Raw genomic sequence first — 21383 nt, 5'->3', positions numbered from 1 at the left:
GAGACCGCCTCCGAGGCGCTCAGCCTTTTGGGTGGAAGAGTTGCCCTGTTGAGTGTATACAAGACCTATGTCTACTGGAGACTCAGTGAGGGAACTGAAGGATTTTTCAGGGAAAATGTTGACATTTCCTGCTGACCCTAGAAAGCAAGCCCCTCCGCTTGGCCAGCAGGGAGCTTCTCTGGCAGCAGGGGCAGGGCCGGCTCGGGAGCTGGGCACACAGGGCAGAGGCCACGCTGCGGATGTGGGTGCAGCCCTGCGGGGAAGCTGCAGTGGGGGCGGGGAAAGGGCTTGGGGTGGCCCTTCCACTCCCCAAGTCTGTGAGTGCCCAATCTCCAGGCCTCCATTCCTGACCTCCACAAGCTGCCTCCTTGGGCCACATGGGTGGGCCAGACTTGCTTGGGTGCTCAGCATCCTTGGGTCAGGTTGACCCTGGCACCCCCTGGGGGGGTCTGCTGGGGCAGCTCTCGGAGCCTGGACAGAGCTTCTAGCCATGTACCCATCTTCCCTGTTCATAGGATTGAGTTGCCAAAGGAAGGGCGTTCATGACAATGAATTGGCTGGCTGGATGTGTTTCTGGGCTGTCGGGTCTGACTAAAGGCTACACACCTTCCTCAACACCATTCACCCAGTGCCCAGTCATGGTTTTCTTTTTGAAACAGGGTCTTTTTCTGTCACCCAGGCTGGAGTGCAGTGGCACCATCTTAGCTCACTACAGCTTGGACCTTCAGGGTTTAGGTGATTCTCCCACCTCAGCCTCCCAAGTAGCTGGGACCACAGGCAGGCACCACCACACTCAGCTATTTTTTAAATTATTTGTAGAGATAAGGCTTCACTCTGCTGGTCTGGAACTCCTGGGCTCAAGCAATCCTCCCGCCTCAGCCTCCCAAACTGCTGGGATTGCAGGCCCCAGTTCCCAGTCATTAAGTGGAATGTTTGAGATGCACCAATACTTTAAAACAAACAAACAAACAAACAAACAAAAACCACCCTGGCCGGGCGCGGGGTCTACACCTGTAATCCCAGCATTTTGGGAGGCAGAGGCAGGCAGATCACCAGGTCAGAAGTTCGAGACCAGCCTAGCCAACATGGTGAAACCCATCTCTACTAAAAAAATACAAAAAAAAAAAAAAAAAAAGGTTAGCTGGGCGCGATGGCACGCACCTGTAATCACAGCTACTTGGGAGGCTGAGACACGAGAATCACTTGAACCCGGGAGGTGGAGGTTGCAGTGAGCCCAGATCACGCTACTGCACTCCAGCCTGGGCGACAGAGCAAGACTCCGTCTCGAGAAAAACGAACAACAGACAGACAGAAAACCCACCCCGGAATATGCCAGCTCCGGTGCTTGTCTTGGGCTGGGATCTATGGGGCACTGGCCTGAGCTGGCCTCGCAGTGGGAGGCTGATGTCCCACGCTTGTCCCGGGCTGTGGCCCGGAGGCGCTGGCACACTCCAGTCCACGTGCGAAGCCCATGTTCCCTATCTGCCTAGCTCAGCGCACGGCCCTGACTCACTGCAGTTAGCAGGGAAAATACTCTTCACGTTGAGATGTCAGTTTTCACTTCAAGCCTGATTTCTGATCCGTAAACAAAGCCTGCAAGAATCAGAGGCTCCTCACGCGGGAGTCAGCTAATTAATCTGACTTTCCTCAAGGAAGGCACAGGCCTCCGCCTCTTTTGTGAAGATTAGCACTTTTTAAGGAGTGTGTCTGTCAGGACAAAGCAACACAATAATATTCCTTATTTTTGGGCAGCAGAGGAAAGTGGGGCCAGATTGTCTTCCCCATGGACAAGGAGGAGCGGCTTCAGGTTAGCACTTACACGAGTGCTGTGAGTGAGAAGTCGTGGCCGTCACTGAGGTGAGTTGATGGCTGTAGGAAAGATGCTTCCCACCTTCTCCCCCCCACAACAGAGGATGTCCCAAGCCCAGAGGACCGGCCAGCGTAGCTCCTGACAACCTCTAGGAAGACAGGAGGGCTTCTCTTTCGATGGCAAAACTGACCTCAACTCACTTAAGCAGAAGACAATTCAAGGCAGGCTATTGGGGGGCTGGGGCTGGAGGCCTGGAAATGGGGTGCCTTGGAGGGCCCCAGCCAGGACCTGAGGAAGCCGTCTGGGCAGTGGTCTGCTCTCCAGGGCCGTGTGGGAGCTTGGATTGGCCCTGCTCACAACGGGCTTCTCTCTCAGATGTATCTTACAAGGAGAGAGAGTCACGTTGGGCAAGCCGACTCCCACCCACCCAGGCCCCTTACTGACAGTCCTTCTAGACTGTTCCCAAAGGCATGGCTGGCTGTCCCTAGGATACATGGGACCCTGGGCACATATTTCTTGCAGAGCTCCTGTCTATATAGACAATTTGATTAAAAAATTTATAACAAGATTCATGAGCCCACATGGGGAATAGCAAGATGTATCAAGGAAGATTTAGGGGACGGGGAGGAGAGGCGTGAACACATTTGCTCACTGTCTGCTCAGTGCACACAGCGACCCTCATTGCCACTCAGGCTCAGGAGCCATCTCTTCCTGTCCTTTAGGGTTGAGTGTGCTGTCCCAGCTAATTTCGTGTTTATATCTCCCACAGCTGGGGTGTGTAGGGACGGGATAGCAATGCTGTTATTGCTCACAATGTGTGGCTCTTTGGAACCTGTTTGTGTGGAGATGCTGTATATCTTCTTGCCCCGCATTCCCCAGCCCCATGTATTTAGTGCTGGTTATGGCATTTCTCCTGACTCTGCCGCCTCTGTCTGCCCCCGGGAATGCTGGCTTCCGTCGTTCCCTTGCAGGTGGTTACCGTGCTTCATTAACGATGACCACCCATATGGATCTCGCCCAGAGTGTGCAAGAAAATGTGAGCCATAGGTCCTCATCTGGTCGTGGTAAATTCAATGTTTGGGCCAGGTGTGGTGGCTTACATCTGTAATCCCAGCATTTTGGGAGACCAAGGCAGTAGGATTACTTGAACCCAGGAGTTTAAGATCAGCCCTGGTAACATAGCAAGACCTCATCTCTACAAATTTTTTTTTTAAATTAGCTAGCTGTTGTGGCACACATCTACGGTCCCAGCTACTTGGGAGGCTGAGTCGGGAGGATCGCTTGAGCCCAGGGGGTCCAGGCTGCAGTGAGCTGTGTTTGAGTCACTGTACTGCAGTGAGTGACACAGTACGATCCTGTCTCAAAAAAAAAAAAAAAAAAAATGCCGTTTGGACCTTTCTAGCGTAAGGGAAGAACCACTCATCTTGCAGCCTCATCTTCCCCATCGGTCCTGAGGCTGTTACTTCTGCACTCCCAGAATTCAACCTCGTTGAATGGTGGGCACACTCCCACCTTCCACACTCTGCCACCGGCAGGCAGACTGACAAGAGAAGAGGGATCCCAGTTGTGACAGGCATTCCATCCCTCTGCAGACCAGCCTGGGAGAGCATGACGTCCAGCACGGCTGGGAGGCAAGAGAGGACACGGGGGAAGGGTCGCGGCATGGCAGGGCAGCAGCTTCCCTCTGAAATCTCTCCACGCGGGTGGGTGCAGCCGGCCCTGGAAGACTGCCCGGAAATGGCACGGAACCTTTGAGGGTGTGGGCTACGGCCCTGGGCACCAGTGATGGGCACAGAGCAAAGGATGTCTGCTCCCATTGCCCACCCCGAACACCAGAGCCCGGGGGTGGCACCACAGCCGATGCACGAGTCCGCGAGTGCCACTCAGGCTTGCGGCTTGGGCAGCCTTATCCCAGAGCCCTGCACTCATTCTGTGTGACGTGAGCGGAAATCATCAAAACCCCGTGTCAGCATCGTGCTGGTGGCTCCACCCTGCTCACACCTATGAAGGAAATACTCTTCTGGCCAGTGAGGGTTGTTTGCTCCTCAAGCCACTCACCTGAGACCTGAAGCAACCTCATAGTCACAGCCCTAGAGCTCCTGGGGCATCCAGTGGGCCCCGTGCACAGGGTAGAGGGTTGGAGAGTGCCCTGAAGGGAACAGCAGGGCACACCGAGGGCAGCTCAGGCATGGGCCCTCTGCACAAGAGCGTTGCTCTGGCTACACGGTTCTCCCTGGTGTTCCTGGAACACGCCAGGCTGGCTTCCTTCTCAGGGCCTCTGTACTTGCTGCCCCATCCCTGGAACCTACCACCTTCTACAGGACCTGCTCCCTGGACACCGGGGATGCAGTGGCGAAGCCGGGTGCCTCCATTCCAGGCAAAGGCAGCCAATGTGAAGAATGGACTGGCCAGAGAGCACTGAGGGACGCTGGGGCCCAGTTTTATTTATATGTGTTTAAATTTTTAATTTTGAAATGACTTTAGATCTACGCTGTTTTGGAAAAATTGCAAGAAAAGTTGCAAAAATAGCATAGATTTCCTCTATGCCCTTCACCCAGCTTCCTCTGTATGCAGTGTAGAACACGGACTAGAACCAGGAACTTTGAAGTTTGATACTAAGCATTGTTACTTAGTGTCTTAGTTGTAGTCTAGTTTGCCGTTGCTGTAATGGAATACCTGAGACTGGGTAATTTATAAAGAAAAGAAGTTTATTTAGCTCATGGTTCTGCAGGCTGGGAAGTTCAAGAGCATGGCCCTGGCTTCTGGTGAGGGCTTTTGTGCTGTGTCATAACATGGTGGAGAAGGTCAAAGGGAAAGCCAATGTATGCAAAGAAGGAAAACCCAAGGAGTGTCCTGGTTTTATAACAACCCAGTCTCGGGAGCTAATCAAGTCTCTTCAGAGCAGGAATTCCCTCACTACCTCGAGAACAGTATCAAGCCACTCATGAGGGATCTGCCTTCACGGTTCAAATACCTCCCACCAGGCCCCACCTTCCAACATTGCCACACTGGGGACCACATTTCTTTTTCTTTTTTTCTGAGACAGAGTCTCGCTCAGTCGCCCAGGCTGGAGTGCAGTGGCCGGATCTCAGTTCACTGCAAGCTCTGCCTCCCGGGTTCCCGCCATTCTCCTGCCTCAGCCTCCCGAGTAGCTGGGACTACAGGCGCCGCCACCTCGCCCGGCTAGATTTTTGTATTTTTAGTAGAGACGGGGTTTCACTGTGTTAGCCAGGATGGTCTCGATCTCCTGACCTCGTGAGATCTTGGCCTCGGCCTCCCAAAGTGCTGGGATTACAGGCTTGAGCCACCGCGTCCGGCCACTGGGGACCAAATTTCAAGATGAGTTTTGGTGGGAACAAACCAATCACATTCTCACCGCAGCACTCCAGACCGCACTGAATGTTGTCAGTCTTCCGACTCATGTCCGTTGTCTGGTTCAGGCTCCCACTCGGGCTCCCACGTGGCATTTACTTGTTGTCTCTCCCCTGTTTCCTCCCATCTGAGGTTTCATGACCTGGATGTTTTCGAAGGGGACTGGTCAGCTGTTTTGTAGACGGAGCCTCCACATGGGTTTTTCTGGTGTGCCTTGAACTGGATTGAGCTTGCGTGTCTCTGGCAGGACTGTCACAGAAGCACTGCACCCTCCACAGGGCATCACGCTGGGATTATCACACTGGGGTGTCCAGCTGTCTCCTGCTGTCAGTGATGCCCTTCTTCATTTGGCTAAGGTGTTACTGACCAGATTCTCCCCAGTAAAGTTACCATTTTTCCCATTGCAACGAATAAATCTCCCGTGGGTAGCTGCTATGACATGATGTGACATTCTGTTTCTTGTCGTCCTTCTCTAACTGTAGCTTCCATGGATGCTGTACCTGCAGCAGTCCTTACTGTGCTGTTACCGACGGAGTTTACTACCATGATATTCTGTCTCATCATTTCTTTTACATTTTTAGTTGAATTCCCTTGTGAGAAAGAGCTGCCCTTCCCCTCCTGCTTATTATTCATTATTTGTTTCTGCCAGTACTGATTTGTGGATATTTATTTTATTCAATGGGTTCTAACTTGTTACTATCATTATTTATTGTTGTGTTCAAATTACCGCAGATTTGACCACTGAAAGCATGCTGTGCTTGGGTGTGATTTCACATGGGGCGGTGGGACAGGCCTTCTCCGAGCAGGGAGTGTGGGGGTGAGCAGAGTCCTGCAGGAGGGGCACAGTCCTGTGGCAGTGAGCACTGGCTCGGGGGGCTTCTGTCTGCTCTTGGGGAAGGCCTGGTATGCACAAGGTCAGCACCTGGTCTGAGCTGCCACCTGCTCACCTGTCTGGTTTCTTGTGGGGGCCCTGAGATCCCGGGCTTGGCACTGCCAGAGGGTGGGGCTATGCTGTGGTATGGATGCTGTGCTGTGCTGTGCAGGCAGGGGTACTGGACATAAGCCTGATGTGGCCTTTCATACCCTGGGGCGCCACCATCTCCCAGGGTGACACCTGGTGGCCTTGTCCCCTGTGAGGACCAGGATTTGTGGGGCACCTGATCCCACCAGTTCTGTCTCCCTGAATCTGTAGTGGCATCTCGGGAGGGTAGGTGCACCTGAGCCTGCCTGCGTTCTGGATACGGCACCTTTGGTCATTGCTGGCCTTGCTGCTCAGGCTCTCCAGTGGGCCAACCACCCACAGAAGGGCCTAGGGCCCCAGGGGCTGCTGTCCTGGCTGTAGAATAAATAACCATCCTAGAGTCACCAGTGTGGGCTCACCAGTGCTGGGGCCCTGCCCCCCCACCACGGCCGCCCCCGGATCCACCCTGGATGGGTGGGGACACGGGCTGGGCAGTGTCTGAAGGCCTGCAGAGCAGCCTGGCCACAGCCCAGACAACCTGGCCCTCACAGCCCTGGCTCTTCCCATAAATAAACCAGACAGGATCCTTCGTCAGATGGCATGGCCTGATTTTTGTTTTGGGAACTCTGGACAGAAGGGGAAGCAGACAGCCTCAGGCCCGGCAGGGCTGCCCGCCCGGGAGTGGCAGCTGGGCAGGCGGGCAGAGGACGGTCGGCGGTCAGCCTGCCCTGGATAGCACAGTGGGTCCCAGAGATCACAGCAGGAAAAGAAGCCCAATTCGAAGGAAGCCAGAGTCAGGCAGTGCCCAGGCTGTGTGTGTGCATGAGGCCTGAGGGGTCCTGAGAGGGGCCTGTGGCCCAGGGACCTGGGGAAATGACAGCCTGTGATGGAAAGTGAAAGGGGGGTGTTGTCTGCCTGGGAAAATGGCCTGATCTGGGCTCCCTTGCACAAGCGGACATGGAGGACACGCCCCACTGAGTCTCACCATCGGCTCTCAACTGCAGCCCCCTTGGGGGGAACAGAGGCTTCGAGAGAGGAAAGGCTGATCCTTGTTGCACAGTGGAGTTGGGGGGACTGGTGTTGGGTGCGCTGTGTCCCAGCCTGTGCTCTCCCCACGGGAGTTTCTATCTGTTCCTGCTTCTGAAGGGCACATCTGTTGGGTAGTGTGTTTTCCCCACACTGCTGGGAGCCAGCCCAGCAACATTTTTCCCGTCACGGCCGTGACTCCCGCTACACTGCCCGTGCCCCTGCCCCTGCCCCGGCCCTGACAGACGTGTGGTAAGGGAATTCTGGGTAGAGGGCGAGGCTGCAGGCTCCTTGCCCACCAAACCCACCTTCGCCTGCCAGCCAGGCAGCTGGGCCCTTGGTGGGCACTGGTTTCCCTCTGAGCACCCGGCCCCTCCTGGAGGAGCACGCCACGTGGGAAGGAGCAGACCCTGCCTCCCGGGTCCCCGAGACTGGGGACTTCCTCTCCGGGCTGAGCTGCCCTGGAAAGGGTATTGGACGCTGTTCAAAACATGCCACACATCTAGAATTGCATGCCCCGTCTTCCAACAGCTGCGTCGATTCAGCCTGGGGATCGCCCAGAAAATTCTGGGGTGCAGTGGGCATGGGGAGTGCCCCCCCACAGGAGCCTTAGCCAGTCTCTCTGCAGGAATGTGAGACACCAGCCTCAGCTGGCCCCAGGCGTGGGCTCTGAAGCAGGGCTCCTGCTGGACCGTGAGAGAGTGACCTGCCATTGGCGGAGGGGTCCTGAGGCCTGCCCACCACCCGCCGGCTGGGCGTGAGTGCAGGCACAGGGAGACGAGCATGCTGCCCAGCCAGTGGGTGTCCCTGTGTGAGAATGCCCGGTTCAGAAGGAAGGGTGACATGGGCATCCCATGTGGCCAGCCCTGGGTGGGCTCCACCTTCCCTGGAGTGGCAGCTTTTCCTCCGTGCCGGATTTCTGGCCCCTGGGGAGTGATTCTGGCAGTGACCTTCCGGCCTGTCCAGAGTGGCTCCCCAAGGAACAGCCCGCCCAGCTCTGGCCACCGGACCCTGCCAGCAGCCTGCTCCGACTCTGTGTGGCCTTGGCGCCTAGAGGCAATTATGGGCTGAGTGGCGCCCTCCCCACACCCCCAATTCCTTTGTTGAGGTCCTAAACTCCCGTAGATAAGGATGTTGGCTGTATTAGGAGGCAGGGTCTTTAAAGAGATAATTAACTGAAAATGAGGTCACTGATTCAACAGTGACTGTTGTCACAGAATGACTGGTGTCTTCCCAAGAAGAATCCATTAGGACAGAAGTACACATGGGGAGAAAGACACTATCGACAAGCCGAGGAGCGAGGTCTCGAGAGAAACCTCCCCTGCCCACACCTTGATTTTAGAGATCTGGCCTCCAGGACTGTGAGAGAATGGGTTCTGCTGTTCAAGCCCCAGGCTGTGCTGCCCTGTGACGGCTGCCTGAGCAACTAGGGAAGGCGCCGGCCCTGGCCTCCTGTGGGCGGGGATGCTGGCAGTCTCCCTGGGTGGCATCTCCTGGTGGACGTGGGTGAGCCTGCTGTGAATGCTGAGGGACCGTCCCGGGTCCCCAGGCCCTTAGTTCCTGGAGTGTGGCCTTGCAGGCTTTGGTTGCTCTCCAGCTTGAGTCCCCTGGGGAATCTGGTATGGAGGCACATGTTGGCAACTCCCAGACACGGGCCCCTGCCACCCCAGCCCCCAGAGCAGACAGACCCACCGTGCCGGCTCTGTCTCTGGGGGTGCTGGTGCTCAGGCGTGTGGGCTCCTGGGGCCAGTCGGGGGAGGGGAGGGGCAGTGTGTACAGGCCTCCAAGGAGGCAGGGAGGCTGGCAGGGAACAGCTGTGCAAAGGTGTTAGGTTCCAGTTGGTGTGGGCGGCCGCAGTGCCAGGTGCCAGCCCAGGGAAGGGCCTGTCGACAGGGTGGTTTTTATTTTTTTTTTTTCCTGAGACAGTGTCTCACTCTGTAGCCCAAGCTGGAGTGCAGCGGTGCCATCTCAGCTCACCTTCTGGGCTCAAGTGATTCTCGTGCCTCAGCCTCCCGAGAAGCTGGGATTACAGGCACAGGCCACCATGCCCCGTTAATTTTTTCTATTTTGGTAGAGACGGGGTTTCACCATGTTGTCCAGGGTGGTTTCAAACTCCTGACCTCAGGTGATCTGCCTGCCTCGGCCTCCCAACGTGCCGGGATTCCAGGCGTGAGCCACCGCGCCCGGCCTGTTGACAGGATCTGGAAGGGGGAAGTTGGACTTATTCCATGAGCTCTCCTCCACCACACGCCTCAAGGCCACAATCTGCTGTGGTCCAGCTGGTGAGACATGGAAGCTCAGAAAGAAAAATCTCACTTTTTGATAGTTTGGCAAATGTTCCTGCAGCACGAGTCATTTTTCTTCTTTAGTCGAGAGTGCCCTGTTATTTATGTGAATGTTAATTTGTGACTGGGGACATTCCCCGACGTGCTCTTCATGCTGAACAAGACCTGGGAAATGTCAGCCAGAGCATCTGGCAGGGACGAGTGTCAGTTCTCATGATAAATAGGCAGGCCTGTTGCAGTCCCAGGGTCTGGGTCTGACCCACTGACCTCTGTGTCCTGGCTGGCTCTGGCTGGCCAGCTCTGTTTCCTGGAGGCTACCCCGGCACTGGTGTGTGCAGGAGCCATGGAGATGGGGGAGCTGGCTGCAGAGGGCTCAGTGCGGGACATTCTGGACGGGCCAGGTCCCGAGGGAGCCTCTCAAGCATTGCTTGATTTAGCAGAAGGCCGCCTGGCTGGCCCTGCGCTGGCCCCATGAGGCATTCTTGTCGGCATCTTGTTTATTCCATTTTTCCCCTTATCTTTCTCTCTTTGCCCTCCCCCTTCCCCTCTCTGCTATCTTCACATGAATTGCCTGTTTTGCTATATGCCCTTTGTAAAAATGTAAAACAAAACAAAACAAAATACAGAAAATACTAATAAAAAGTGAAACTCACCCCCGATCGTAACACGGCTGACCCTTTGTTAGGCGTTTCCTCACGACTGTCATGCCACGACCATGATGATGGCAGTGGAGCTGCCGGTCGGCTGATTTATCAGCTGCTGTGCCCAGCGCTCTCCACGCGGTATCTCGCTCAGCCCTCACATCAGCCGTGGAAGCTCTGTTGTTATCCCCAATCAACCCGGCAGACACTGGCCACAGGGAGGCCACTCAGCTAGCCAGAGGTGAAGTAAGCATTGGAATTGAGGCAGAGTGACTCAGAGGCCACATGCTTCACTGTTAGGCCGTGCTGACGTTGGGCACAGAGGTAGACTTGATTTTACATAAGGAGACCACACTGGAGCTGGGCTTGCCTTCTTCGGTCACCAATATGTCAGGGGTGTGTCCGTTCCTTACGTGGTCAAAAATCTGTGAAACTCTTTTAGCCTAGCAAAAATCTGTAAATTTGTAAAATTATTTTGCAGGGCATAGAGTGTTTTTGAAATAATCTGACTGGTTGGGAGTGGTGGTTCACCCCTGTAATCCCAGCACTTTGGGAGGCTGAGGTGGGAGGATCACCTGAGGTGGGTGGATCACCTGAGGTCAGGAGTTCGAGACCAGCCTGGCCAACATGGTGAAACCTCTCTCTATTAAAAATGCAAAAATTAGCCGGGCATGGTGGGGTGCACCTGTAATCCCAGCTAGTTGGGAGGCTGAGGCAGCAGTATCGCTTGAATCCAGGAGGCAGAGGTCGCAGTGAGCTGAGCTCATGCCACTGCACTCCAGTGTGGGCGACAGAGCAAGACACTGTCTCCAAAATAATGATAATAATAATAATGTGATCCTTTTTGTTTGTTTGTTTGTTGGGGCGGAGTCTCACTCTGTGGCCCAGACTGGAGTGCAGTGATGTAATCTTGGCTCACTGCAACCTCTGCCTCCTGCGTTCAAGCAATTCTCCTGCCTCAGTCTCCCGAGCAGCTGGGACCACAGGCGCACACCACCACACCCAGCTAATTTTTGTGTTTTTAGTAGAGACAGGATTTCACTATATTGGCCAGGCTGGTCTCGAACTCCTGGCCTTGTGATCTGCCCGCCTCAGCCTCCCAAAGTGCTGGGATTACAGGCATGAGCCACCGCGCCTGGCTGGGTTTTGGTTTTTTAAGACAGGCTATCTCTCTGTCTCCCAGGCTGGAGTGTCCAAAATAATATTAATAATAATAATCTGACTATTTATTTATTTATCTTGTTTTTTTGCTTGGCTTTAGGTTTTGGTTTTTTTTGAGACAGGGTCTCTCTCTGTCTCCCAAGTTGGAACTCAGTGACATGATCTTGGTTCACTGCCTCCTGGGTTCAAGTGATTCTCCTGCCTCAGCCTCCTGTATTACAGGTGTGGACCACCACGCCTGGCTCATTTTGTATTTTTAGTAGAGACGGGGTTTCACCATGTTGGCCAGGCTGGTCTCAAACTCCTGACTGCCTCAGCCTCCCAGAGTGCTGGGATCACATCATGCCCAGCCTACATTTATTGTTATAACATATATTTGTTCTTACTTCTGTCATCTAATTTATGTTTTCTGTCTTTCTGGATTTTTTTTTTTTTTTTTTTTTTGCTGTTTTTCTAGTCTGCCATATTTTCTATATGGTCTATGTTCAGTAATTTGGAAAGTATACATTAGTTTTGCTAGTTGTGACTTTTCTGATTTTCAGTAGAATTCTTCAACTTGTATCTATTGACTTTAGAAACTTATCAATAACTGTTGATCCTAACTGAAGATTAGGAAACAAATACAATTAAACTGCAATTCCTTTTTTCTTCCTCTACTCTTTGTCTGAGTTTTTTGGGCTTGTTTGGCAATTTTTTGCCCGCCCCCATTTATTAAAGTTAAATTATGAATAGTTTATATATTACATAGCTTTTTTCCCCCAGAATATATGCTAAATGTCTTCTTGTAATCCTAATTATCCCTATAGCATAGGTGCAGAGGGCAATTCCACTAGTTCAACCTGTGAGTTCCCCACCTGCCAGGTGACTCAGTTTTAAAATCAAGTCCAGGCTGCATGAAATGGCAGGTGAGGGGTGCTGGGGAGGGAGACAGAGGAAGACACTGGGGGTACGCTCAGGGGCAGAGGACTGCCAGGACCCCATGGAAGGCCTTGTGTGCCGGGACACGGCCTTGACTTTTATTTTGTAGAAGTGGGTTTCTGGTTTTTGGTTTGGTTCTTTCTCCTGGAGCTCTCCTTGGTCCTAGTAGGGTTTTAGAAGGACAAACGGCACCTGCCGATGTGAGCAGGGTTTCTTTTTGGGGTGATGAATAAACAGGATAAACAGTAATTCATAGGTTACCTGGTCCAGCTCCTCAGTTTGCAGAAGAGGGAACTGGGGGCCTGCAAGGGGACAGGACTGACCATGACCGCATTGGAAACCAGGTCCCCTGGCTCAGCGTCCAGTGCTCTCCCTGCCTACCTCGCCCCCCGCCCTGCCTTTCAAAGTGGAGTCTAGCTTTCCTTAGAGCCTCGCTGGGCATGTGACTGTCGGGGCTCCTTGGTCCTGTCGGAGATTGGCTCTGGCCAGCTTAGGCCAAAAAAGAGACTTTTCTGGAATAAAGGTCTGTAGGGCCTGAAACCGGGTCCAGGGAAGGGTAGAGCAGCCGGGCAAAGTCATTAGGTTCTGTGGAGCTCAGAGGCACCTCTGTTGTGGTCACTGTGCTCAACAGAACCCTGGAAGGCCCAGCTCCAGCCATAGCTTCAAGACAGAGCCCTGGACAAGGGGTCGATCTCCAAGAGGAAGGAGGGGAGTGGCTGGCATCTGGCGAGGACTCCATGAAACACAGAGGAGGAGCCAGTGGAGATGCGGGTGAGGACAGCTGTTTGCTAACGCCATGGACAGCTCCTGCCCGCCGGCGTTCCTTTTGGAAAAGTGGGAAAGTCAGTATGTGAAATCCTCTGGGATGCTGAACTGTGAAGGAGGCCATGGTGGTGAGGACAGAGTGGCTCAGATCCCACTCAGTGATATTTCCCACTCCTGGGACTGTTCAGTGGCGAGAGGTCCAGCCCCCTTCCCTGAAAGCTCCCCAGGTTGTTAGAGACCTCCCTGGGGAGCTGGGAGGGGCAAGAGAGTGCCCGAGCAGGCTCTGAGGTGGCGCCCTGGGAGCTGCAGGCACTGTGCAGCTCTCCGTGTGAGACTGTCGTTCCAGCAGGCGGCTCCCACCAGGCAGCAGGGGAGGCTGCCTGGCCACTGCCCCGTTGCCCAGCAGAATCTCCCAGGTTCATTACCAAAAGGCAGAAGGGGAGAAAGAATCCTGGAGTTAGAATACTTTCCGGAACGGGAATCTTAGCAGATGCCAGCATTTAGGGGACTTTTTTTGGCGAGTGTGCATGCCGTGTGTGTATTTCAGACGGAGGTGAGTTTGAGGGCATCAGGGACTTGCTTCCTTGTCCCTTGGCAAAGTCTGGGTGTCTCTGTGCATGGACCTTTGTGCTTCTTATGCTTTGTGCCTTCCACGCCTGATTGTTGCCATTGCAACCTTGGCACACACCTGACAGTCTTTGTGCTGGAGGTTGACAAGGTTGAGTGACAGACCAGGTCCCAGTCATGCACAGATGGGAGCAGCTGCGGCTTCCAGGGGAGGGGCAGTGAGGCCCAGCCAGCCTGGGTGTTCTGCAGAGGGGAACAGGATGCATGCCTGTGTTTCCCGTGAACCCCTAACTTCCAGGGTGTCTGTGGTTGAATACTTAAAAATTCAGAGTAACAGAACTGTTAAGCCTTTGGATCTTTATACACTTATAACATCTCGTTGCCATTTCTAGTAACTACTTTACCATCAATCCAACTGCAAAGGAGCAGGTTCTATAGGAGGAGGAGGCAGGGCAGGCGTTGTGTAACTCACCAGGATCTGAATGTCGGCGGCTTTACTGGATGACCCAGGTACTGCCAGGCTCTGGGCCCCTGCAGTGGCACCTGAGGGTCAGGGACAGAGCCCTCCCCATGGTCGTCTCTCCATCCCCCAGGGGAGAACCTGGTTGGGTTTGCCAGACATCCACAGACTTCAAGAGCAGAACAGGACTCACATTGAGAGCTGGGTCGGGGTGTCAGCCTTTCTGCAAGACCCCGGGCCGGACAGCTGTGGGGTTGGACAGACAGGCCGCCAGCAGGCTCGCAACTGAGTGCTAGTGTGCTTCTGGAGTTTCTTGAATATTTATTGAGTGGGAAGAGGAAACGGATTCTAATTAATAAAAATTGCATGTAAAAACAGATACATGACACTGGCAGCAGGAAAATCAAAGTCCTGGAAAAAATGCAGCAAAACGGCCGGGCGCGGTGGCTCAAGCCTGTAATCCCAGCACTTTGGGAGGCCGAGACGGGTGGATCACGAGGTCAGGAGATCGAGACCATCCTGGCTGACACGGTGAAACCCCGTCTCTACTAAAAAAATACAAAAAACTAGCCGGGCGAGGTGGCGGGCGCCTGTAATCCCAGCTACTCGGGAGGCTGAGGCAGGAGAATGGCGGGAACCCGGGAGGCGGAGCTTGCGGTGAGCTGAGATCCGGCCACTGCACTCCAGCCTGGGCGGCAGAGCAAGACTCCATCTCAAAAAAAAAAAAAAAAAAAAAAAAAAAAAAAAATGCAGCAAAACCTAGCTCACATTTTGTGCTTTGCTCTCCTGTCAATTTTCTTGTGTTTTTTTGACAGATCATGCCTGGGATGCATATTAAAGTGTTTGAAAACCAGGGGATAAAATGATCTCCACTTCTTTTGTGAAGTGCCCGCCGCCCAGTGCATTTTCTGGCTGGTGGTCTTGGCTGGTGGTCTTGGGGTGGTCAGCCTTGGTCTCGGGGCAGGTGCCGCCATATTCATCAGTCCAGCATGCGTGTGCACATCACACAGTGGTCCACAAAGACGGGCGGGGCTGTGAGGAGCGTGTTGAGTGTCTGCGTCTGAGAATGCCACCGCTCGGAGGCTTCTGGCTGTGTGAGGAAGCCTGAGCCCAGGCCCTGCTTCACAGGGACCCCAGTGTGCTTCTGTGCCCTCCGGGGGTCTCCTGCAAGGATGCCCTTCCAGGAGGCAAGGCCCAGGGCAGCATCAGATGGAGCTAGTGCTGTTGGCTCAGCCCAGAGATTGTCCTCAGGGAGGCAGCCAGGGAGGGGAGCCTGACCCTGCTGGTCAGGGAGACCCCAAATTCTCCTGGGTTGCTCCGGCCAGAGAGTACTGCCCATCCCCCGGCTGAGCCTGGCCTCATCATTACACTAGGTCCTCCAGAATAACCCCACGGCCTCAGGCCTGTGGCATGGAGGCTCCCGGCCTGGGCTGCAAGGTCCCCCAGAAGATGGGGCTGCCATAAGGAGTCCTCATGTCCCAGTGTCCTGCCCTAACTGGCTCCATCAGCCCAGTCTGGCCCAGGGGCCTGTCTGGGAGATGCCCTTTCCGCACAGGTGTGGGCTCTGATTCCTAGAACGTGTGTGTCCGCAGCCTGTCTGCCCACCTAGGCCTCAGTTTCCTCATTTGGAAAGCAAGCTGGCTGGATGAAGTCACTTGGGTGGAGGCGTGGCATGGTTCTCAGCATCTGCCAGGCTGCATGTGCTCCTGTGTGAGTGTGCACGGGAAAGGGCGACCGGCCTCATGTACAGGCGAGTCACTGGATGCTTGGGGAGCTTGACACCTTGCCTGAGGTCACCTGGCCAGATAGAAAGGGTGCCAGGAACTCAGAACTTCACACTCCAGACAGCTTGTCCGCTGCCGCCCCCCAGGGTTAATTCCTGCACTTCATCGAATGAGTTTCAGTAATAAGATGGATTTGAGGCACCAGCCTCCCCCACACCGCACACCGGGACCGTCAGTGCCGGACCCTCCCAACTCCTGCACCGGTAAACACACTGTCCCCATGCCGGTGGACAGGGACGGCTGTGGTCTCCCCGCCTGCCTGCTTGGTGCCTCCCTTGGGGGGCATGGCCTCTGGCTTTGGGGTCATCGGTTCACTCATCCCACAGGCATCTGCTGAGTCTCTGCCAGGCCTGGTTGGGCCCTGAGACCCAGGGATGAGTCAGAAGCGTGGGGCCTGCAGGGTTCCCACCCCCTCCTTCCACTCTCCTCCCACAGCCCTGATGACCTCCTTCCCCGACCTCGGTCTTGCCCTGGTAACTCTGGTTCCCCCGCCTCCTCAGCCTCTTCCCCAGAAGCCCAGGATGTCCGAGCCCGGAGTGTCCCGCGCTCCTTGCCCTTCTTCTCATGCCCCTCGGAGAACGGCACCCGCTTTGCCGGCCACCCACCGGGACCCTGAATTCGTTTTCTGCGGCTGCTGTAAGAAAGTACTTAAAACAGCAGGAATTCGTCCTCTCGGTTCTGAGGCCGGAAGTCCGAAGTCAGTATAACCTGACCCAGATCCAGGCGTCGGGGGGCTGCACTCCCTCTGGAGCCTCCGGGGGGGACACTTTCTGGCCTCTGCCAGCTCCCCGGGGCTGCCAGCGTTCCTTGGCTTGAGGTCGCCTTGCTCCAATCGCCAAGGCTGGCATCTGGCATCCTCCCTGTCTGCCCATGGCCTCGTCCTCTGCGCGTCTGCCTAATCCCCCTCCACTCCCCCCGTAAGGAAGTGGACGAGCGACTGCATTCAGGGTCCAGCCAGCCCCAGAGCCCGCCTGATCACACCCGCAGAGTCTCTTTCCACCATGTCCTGCTACCCGCACAGCTGCCAGGGACGGGGGCCTGGGTAACTTTGGGGGCCGTCTTTTTCAGCCAGCCACAGACCGGGAAGCCCACCTGGGTGCTGCCTCCTCCCTCCCATCTCAACCGGATCTACCCTACCACGTCCTGTCCATTCCCCTCCTCACCTCCCTCATACCTGCCACTTGTCCCTGTCTCTCATGCTCCCGTCTGGACCATTTTCCCTCTCCCAGGTGCCTGCAATGCCTTCTCCCCAGGACCCCAGACCCATTTTTGTTCTTCAGCCCATTCTCCCTGCAGCAGCCACCATGCTCTGAACAGGAATCAGATCAAGGCTCCCCCAGAAGCCCCGGGCTGCCTACAACCCTCCCTCACCAGCCCCCTGAGTGACAGGCCACCGGGCACTGTGCCTTCGATGCTCCTGTCAGTGGAGCATCTGGTCAGCGGTTCCTACCAGCTGTGCTCCGTCCACCTCCCCAGCCGTGGCATGCGCGGCTTCCTCTGTCTGGAGCACTGATTCTCCCTCCAGCTCTTCGCCTGGCCGGTGCAAAGGGATTGGGTCGGTTTGGGTAGATGTCACCTCCCGCTGGAGGCATCCTTCATTCCGGAGCCAGGCCTGATGCTGGGCTCTGTGTCCTCCAGGCCCTGCACTTCCACCAGCCCCTGCCTGGCACATCAGCTTCCCAAGGGCATCTCCAGCCTCCCTCCCTACTTGAGGCTAGGGGCAGCCGCCCAGCAGGCCCTTGGGGACACTGACTGCATCTCGGTCTGCAGGGGCTCCCAGCCAGCAACAGGACGGTGCTCACTGAGCACCTCAGGTCAGGCAGAAGGAGGGCAGCCCGTATGCCACTGTGCCCCCTGCCCCAGCCAGGATGATGAGGTGGCAGAGGCCATCACCAGATTACTTCGGGGGTGCATGGTTTTTGCACATCCAGATGGCAGGTGCCAGGGGCTGCCCACCGGAGGGCACACTCCTGACTGGACGGGGGACCCTGGCCAGTGCCGGCTAAGCTTTGGAGCATTGATGGGTGCTGGAAATGCCAGCTTTTCTGATTTTCAAGAGTCTGGAAATCTGGTCATTTGTATGAACTCTCCTGTTTCTTAAGTTTGAGCAACGAATTCAAGCTTTCAAAATCCATCGCATGGGTCATGAGTGAGTGATCTGAAGGAAGCAGTCTGAAGGCTGGACGTAGTGTGAGTTTCCAGTGTGAGACTCTGGTTTATGGATAATGGACTAAAAGATAAAAGTGTGGGAGCTGGAGTGGTCATGGGATGGGTGGACCTGGTGGTGCCAGCAGGCTGGATGGCAGAGGAGGGCTGGGGAGGGCAGGGAAGGGCAAGCTGGACAGCAGGGGCGGGCAGGCTGGATGGCAGAGGAGGGCAGGGGAGGTGAGGGGGGCTGAGTCAGGCCTCAAAGGGAGAACACAGGTTTACCAGATGGCCGAGTTGGGGGTGGGGTGGTGGGGAATGGGGATTCCTGAGTTGACAGCATGGTGGGTTCAGGGGCCGGGTGGCTCGGCAGGGTGCACACAGCCCAGTGAGGAGCATGGGGTGTGCAAGCCAGGGTCTGGGAGGGTGGGGCAGGTCAGGAGCCTGAATGCCAGCACGCAGAGCAGCCTGAGTCCCAACGGAAATGCGGGCCCAGCGAGGAGTTTGTAGTAAGGGAGGGCGCTGGCTGGCCCAGGGGTTCGGGGCATCTGTTCAGCTGCCTGTAGAGTCTGGGCTGGTGGATGACACAGATAGCCGGAGAGAGTGGGGGGCAGTGGGGACTGGAGCCAGCTGCAGGGGCGTGTGTTCCGTCCAAGACCCGCTGTGGTCAGGGCCTGCGTTTTCCAAGGAAAGCTGGGATTCCGTGTTCAAGACATGAAATCTCATCATTCTGAGTGTTAGCTTCGGAGCTTTAAAAACGTTGTTTGGCCCGAATGGAACATGTCTGTGGGCGGATTCAACCCCCGGCCGACTATTCTGACCTTTGTCTTGGACTCTGGGCTCCTGGGAGCGGGGGCAGCTCTTGGCCCGTATTTGATGCACTTTGGTGGGTGCCCTCTGGGGACACGCACAGGCCCACAGCTGCCCTTGAATGTCTCCAGGCATCTCTGGACAGTTATGACTTTATAAACACAGTAACTTTTCTGAAAGCAGAGAGGGTTGGCGTACAGGGCTGGAGACGACCCAGACAGAGGCCCTGTTCCTAGACGGGGCGGAGGGCGGGGGGGCCTCTGGGGCCACATGCTCACGCCCTCCGGCCAGCCCAGGCTTCAAGCTGAGCACCAGCTGGGGTGCTGGGCAGGGTCCTCTGGTGGGAGGTACTCCCTGAGGGAGGGGGTCTCCTCACTGTTCCCCTTCCTTGGTCTTTAGTGTGCTGGAAATCTGATCATGTTGTCTTTGTCCTGCAGGCTGGTCTGATCCGGATGGAGGAGGAGGAGTTCTTCATCGAACCCTTGGAGAAGGGGCTGGCGGCGCAGGAGGCTGAGCAAGGCCGCGTGCACGTGGTGTATCGCCGGCCCCCCAAGTCCCCTCCTCTAGTGGGGCCACAGGCCCTGGACACAGGTGAGGCTACTGCAGGTGGGCAGGCTGTGTGGAGAGCCCCCTGAGGCGCGAGTCCCCAGGGGAGCATCCCAGAGACTCAGGCAGCTCTCCGAAGACCAGCGTCGCCACTGAGGCTGAGCCCCAGTCTCGGTGGCTCAGGAATGGGCCAGCTGCCTGGCTGACGGCAGGGCGTAGCAGGGCTGCTGGGGCTGGGGCCTCTCCTCTGGGTGCACGTGGGTGACAAGCAGCCCGGGCACCTCTGCCTTCAGGTCTGGGGCCTCCATGGTGGACGATGAAGGCTGTCCAAGGGCCCGTCTTCTGTTGCCTAAGGGCGAGCAAGTGTCGTGGAGTGGGGTGGGGCCCAGACCAGGCCTGAGTCCAGTGCCCGCATCTCTGAGTCTGTGCCTGTGAAGATGCCTCCAGTGCCCCAGACAGCGCCGCCCCTGCCCCTGTGCTGCCACGGTCCCCGGGACGGTGCCTGTGGTAGGTCCCAGCCCTCGCCGGGCTGCTCAGGAAGAAAGGCCCTGCGTACTCTTCTGGATCCCTGGAGGCCTGTGCCCTACAAAGACTCTGGAGACGCTCCCAGCAGCCTCAGCAGTCTCTGCACAGACTCACGGGCTTCTGTGTTTTTCAGCTCAGAGCCCATGTGTGCCCTGGGCCCAGAAAGCTGAAAGGAGCTGCCGGGTGGCCATGGTGACAGTCTCTGACTGTTGCCTCAGACCTGGCCTCGCTGTGCCAGCCCCCACCTCCCAGCATCTCCCAGTCTCTGGTCCTGGATTGTGGTGAAGCCAGGGTCAGTGTCTGATGTGGTTCTACAGGCCCATAGTTCTCAGGGTCCCCTGTGTGGTCGGGGACGCCTGGCCTGTGCTTGGCTCTTGCTGGGAGAGTGGGAAGCTGTGAGCTTAGCCCTCGGCCTCTGGTCAGGACCCCCTGGGTGAGGACAGCCTGGGGCCCAGGGTCAGACACACCTGCCTGTTCACAGTGAATGCTCCAGGGCCCTGGGCTGGGCAACCCCTGTGCTGTGATTTACTAAGGTACTCCTGTCACTCCATAGCATGCCTGCCTCATTGACTGTAGGTGTCTCTGACTTCCTAGCTTGACAGATAAATTGAGTACAGCCTGGCGGGGCACAATTCTAATTTCATGAAACGACATCAGATACCTTTGCAAAGGCATGGTTCCGTCAGGAAGCCCACTGCTCTGGAGACAGTCAGTGTAACCGGTGGCCCCTGTTCCTTGGGGCCAAGTCAGCGTCTGCTGTGCTGCAGACAGCCGGGCCACCAGGCACTGCCCGCCCAGCCTTCTCCAGCTGCGGTCTCAGCCTTGACTGCTTATCCTCCCCCTTGGACTATTTTGCAGGGAAGGAAGGAGGAGTAATCCAGGAGGGCAAGCATGAAATGGGGCTGGGCCCCAGTTTTGCTCTTGGCTAGCTGGCTGCCTTTGGGTAAGCCCAGTGGCGTTAGCAACCCCTGTGTCCCCGAGAGCTCCGGGGCTGCTCACTCGGTGCTGTGGGCTTGGTGCTTCTGTCTGGCCTCTCTTGGAAGACTCAGGGGGGTTCTGGGGGCCTCTGCTCAGGCGAGGTGAGCTAGCCGTGTGCCCTTGGCCATGTCTCTGATCCCAAATTCCATATGGTGCTTGTCTTCCTGAACATGGCAGCCCTTCCCCCACAGCCTGGCCGGCCTTGCCTTATTTTCTGGGCTTCTGCTGGTGTTTGGCATCTTCTACTGAATCCTCCCTCCACCCCCACCCCCAATCCACATATCTTTAATGAGAACTTGAAATTCAGAACACAGGAAAGGAATTTCAAACTCCGAATAAGCCCAGAAACCATTGGCCTTAGAAGACGCTGGGTGAGGCCGGCTGCCAGGTCAGGGGTGAGGCTGGGATGGAAGGTGGGGGTTTGGTAATGGGCTGTGGGGGAGGACGTGAGCCTGTCCAGCCTGAGCTCTAGGCCTCGGGCCCAGGCTGCAAGCCCAGGGTCTCCAGCTGAAAGCCCAAGCTATGGGTGTGGGCGTGGGCCTGGGGCTATAGGTCTGGGTCCCAGGCCTTGGGGCTGGGGCCAAGTCCCCTTTGCTTGATGTTCCTGTCTGGTGTCCACAGGACCCTGT

General features: G+C 56.1%; 1 protein-coding gene across 1 annotated transcript in view; it reads left to right on the top strand.

Annotated features, from left to right (window-relative positions):
* Window positions 1-21383, top strand: part of ADAMTS2 (ADAM metallopeptidase with thrombospondin type 1 motif 2) — a 311641-nt gene that overhangs the window by 47987 nt on the left and 242271 nt on the right. The window contains exon 3 of the mRNA XM_028849988.2: window positions 19143-19296. Within this exon, the coding sequence (XP_028705821.2) occupies window positions 19143-19296 (154 nt within the window). The remainder of the gene's footprint in view (window positions 1-19142; window positions 19297-21383) is intronic.

This window comes from Macaca mulatta, chromosome 6 (assembly GCF_049350105.2).
Source record: "Macaca mulatta isolate MMU2019108-1 chromosome 6, T2T-MMU8v2.0, whole genome shotgun sequence".
NCBI classification, from domain to species: Eukaryota; Metazoa; Chordata; class Mammalia; order Primates; family Cercopithecidae; genus Macaca; species Macaca mulatta.
This window is presented reverse-complemented; position numbering and strand designations above follow the sequence as displayed.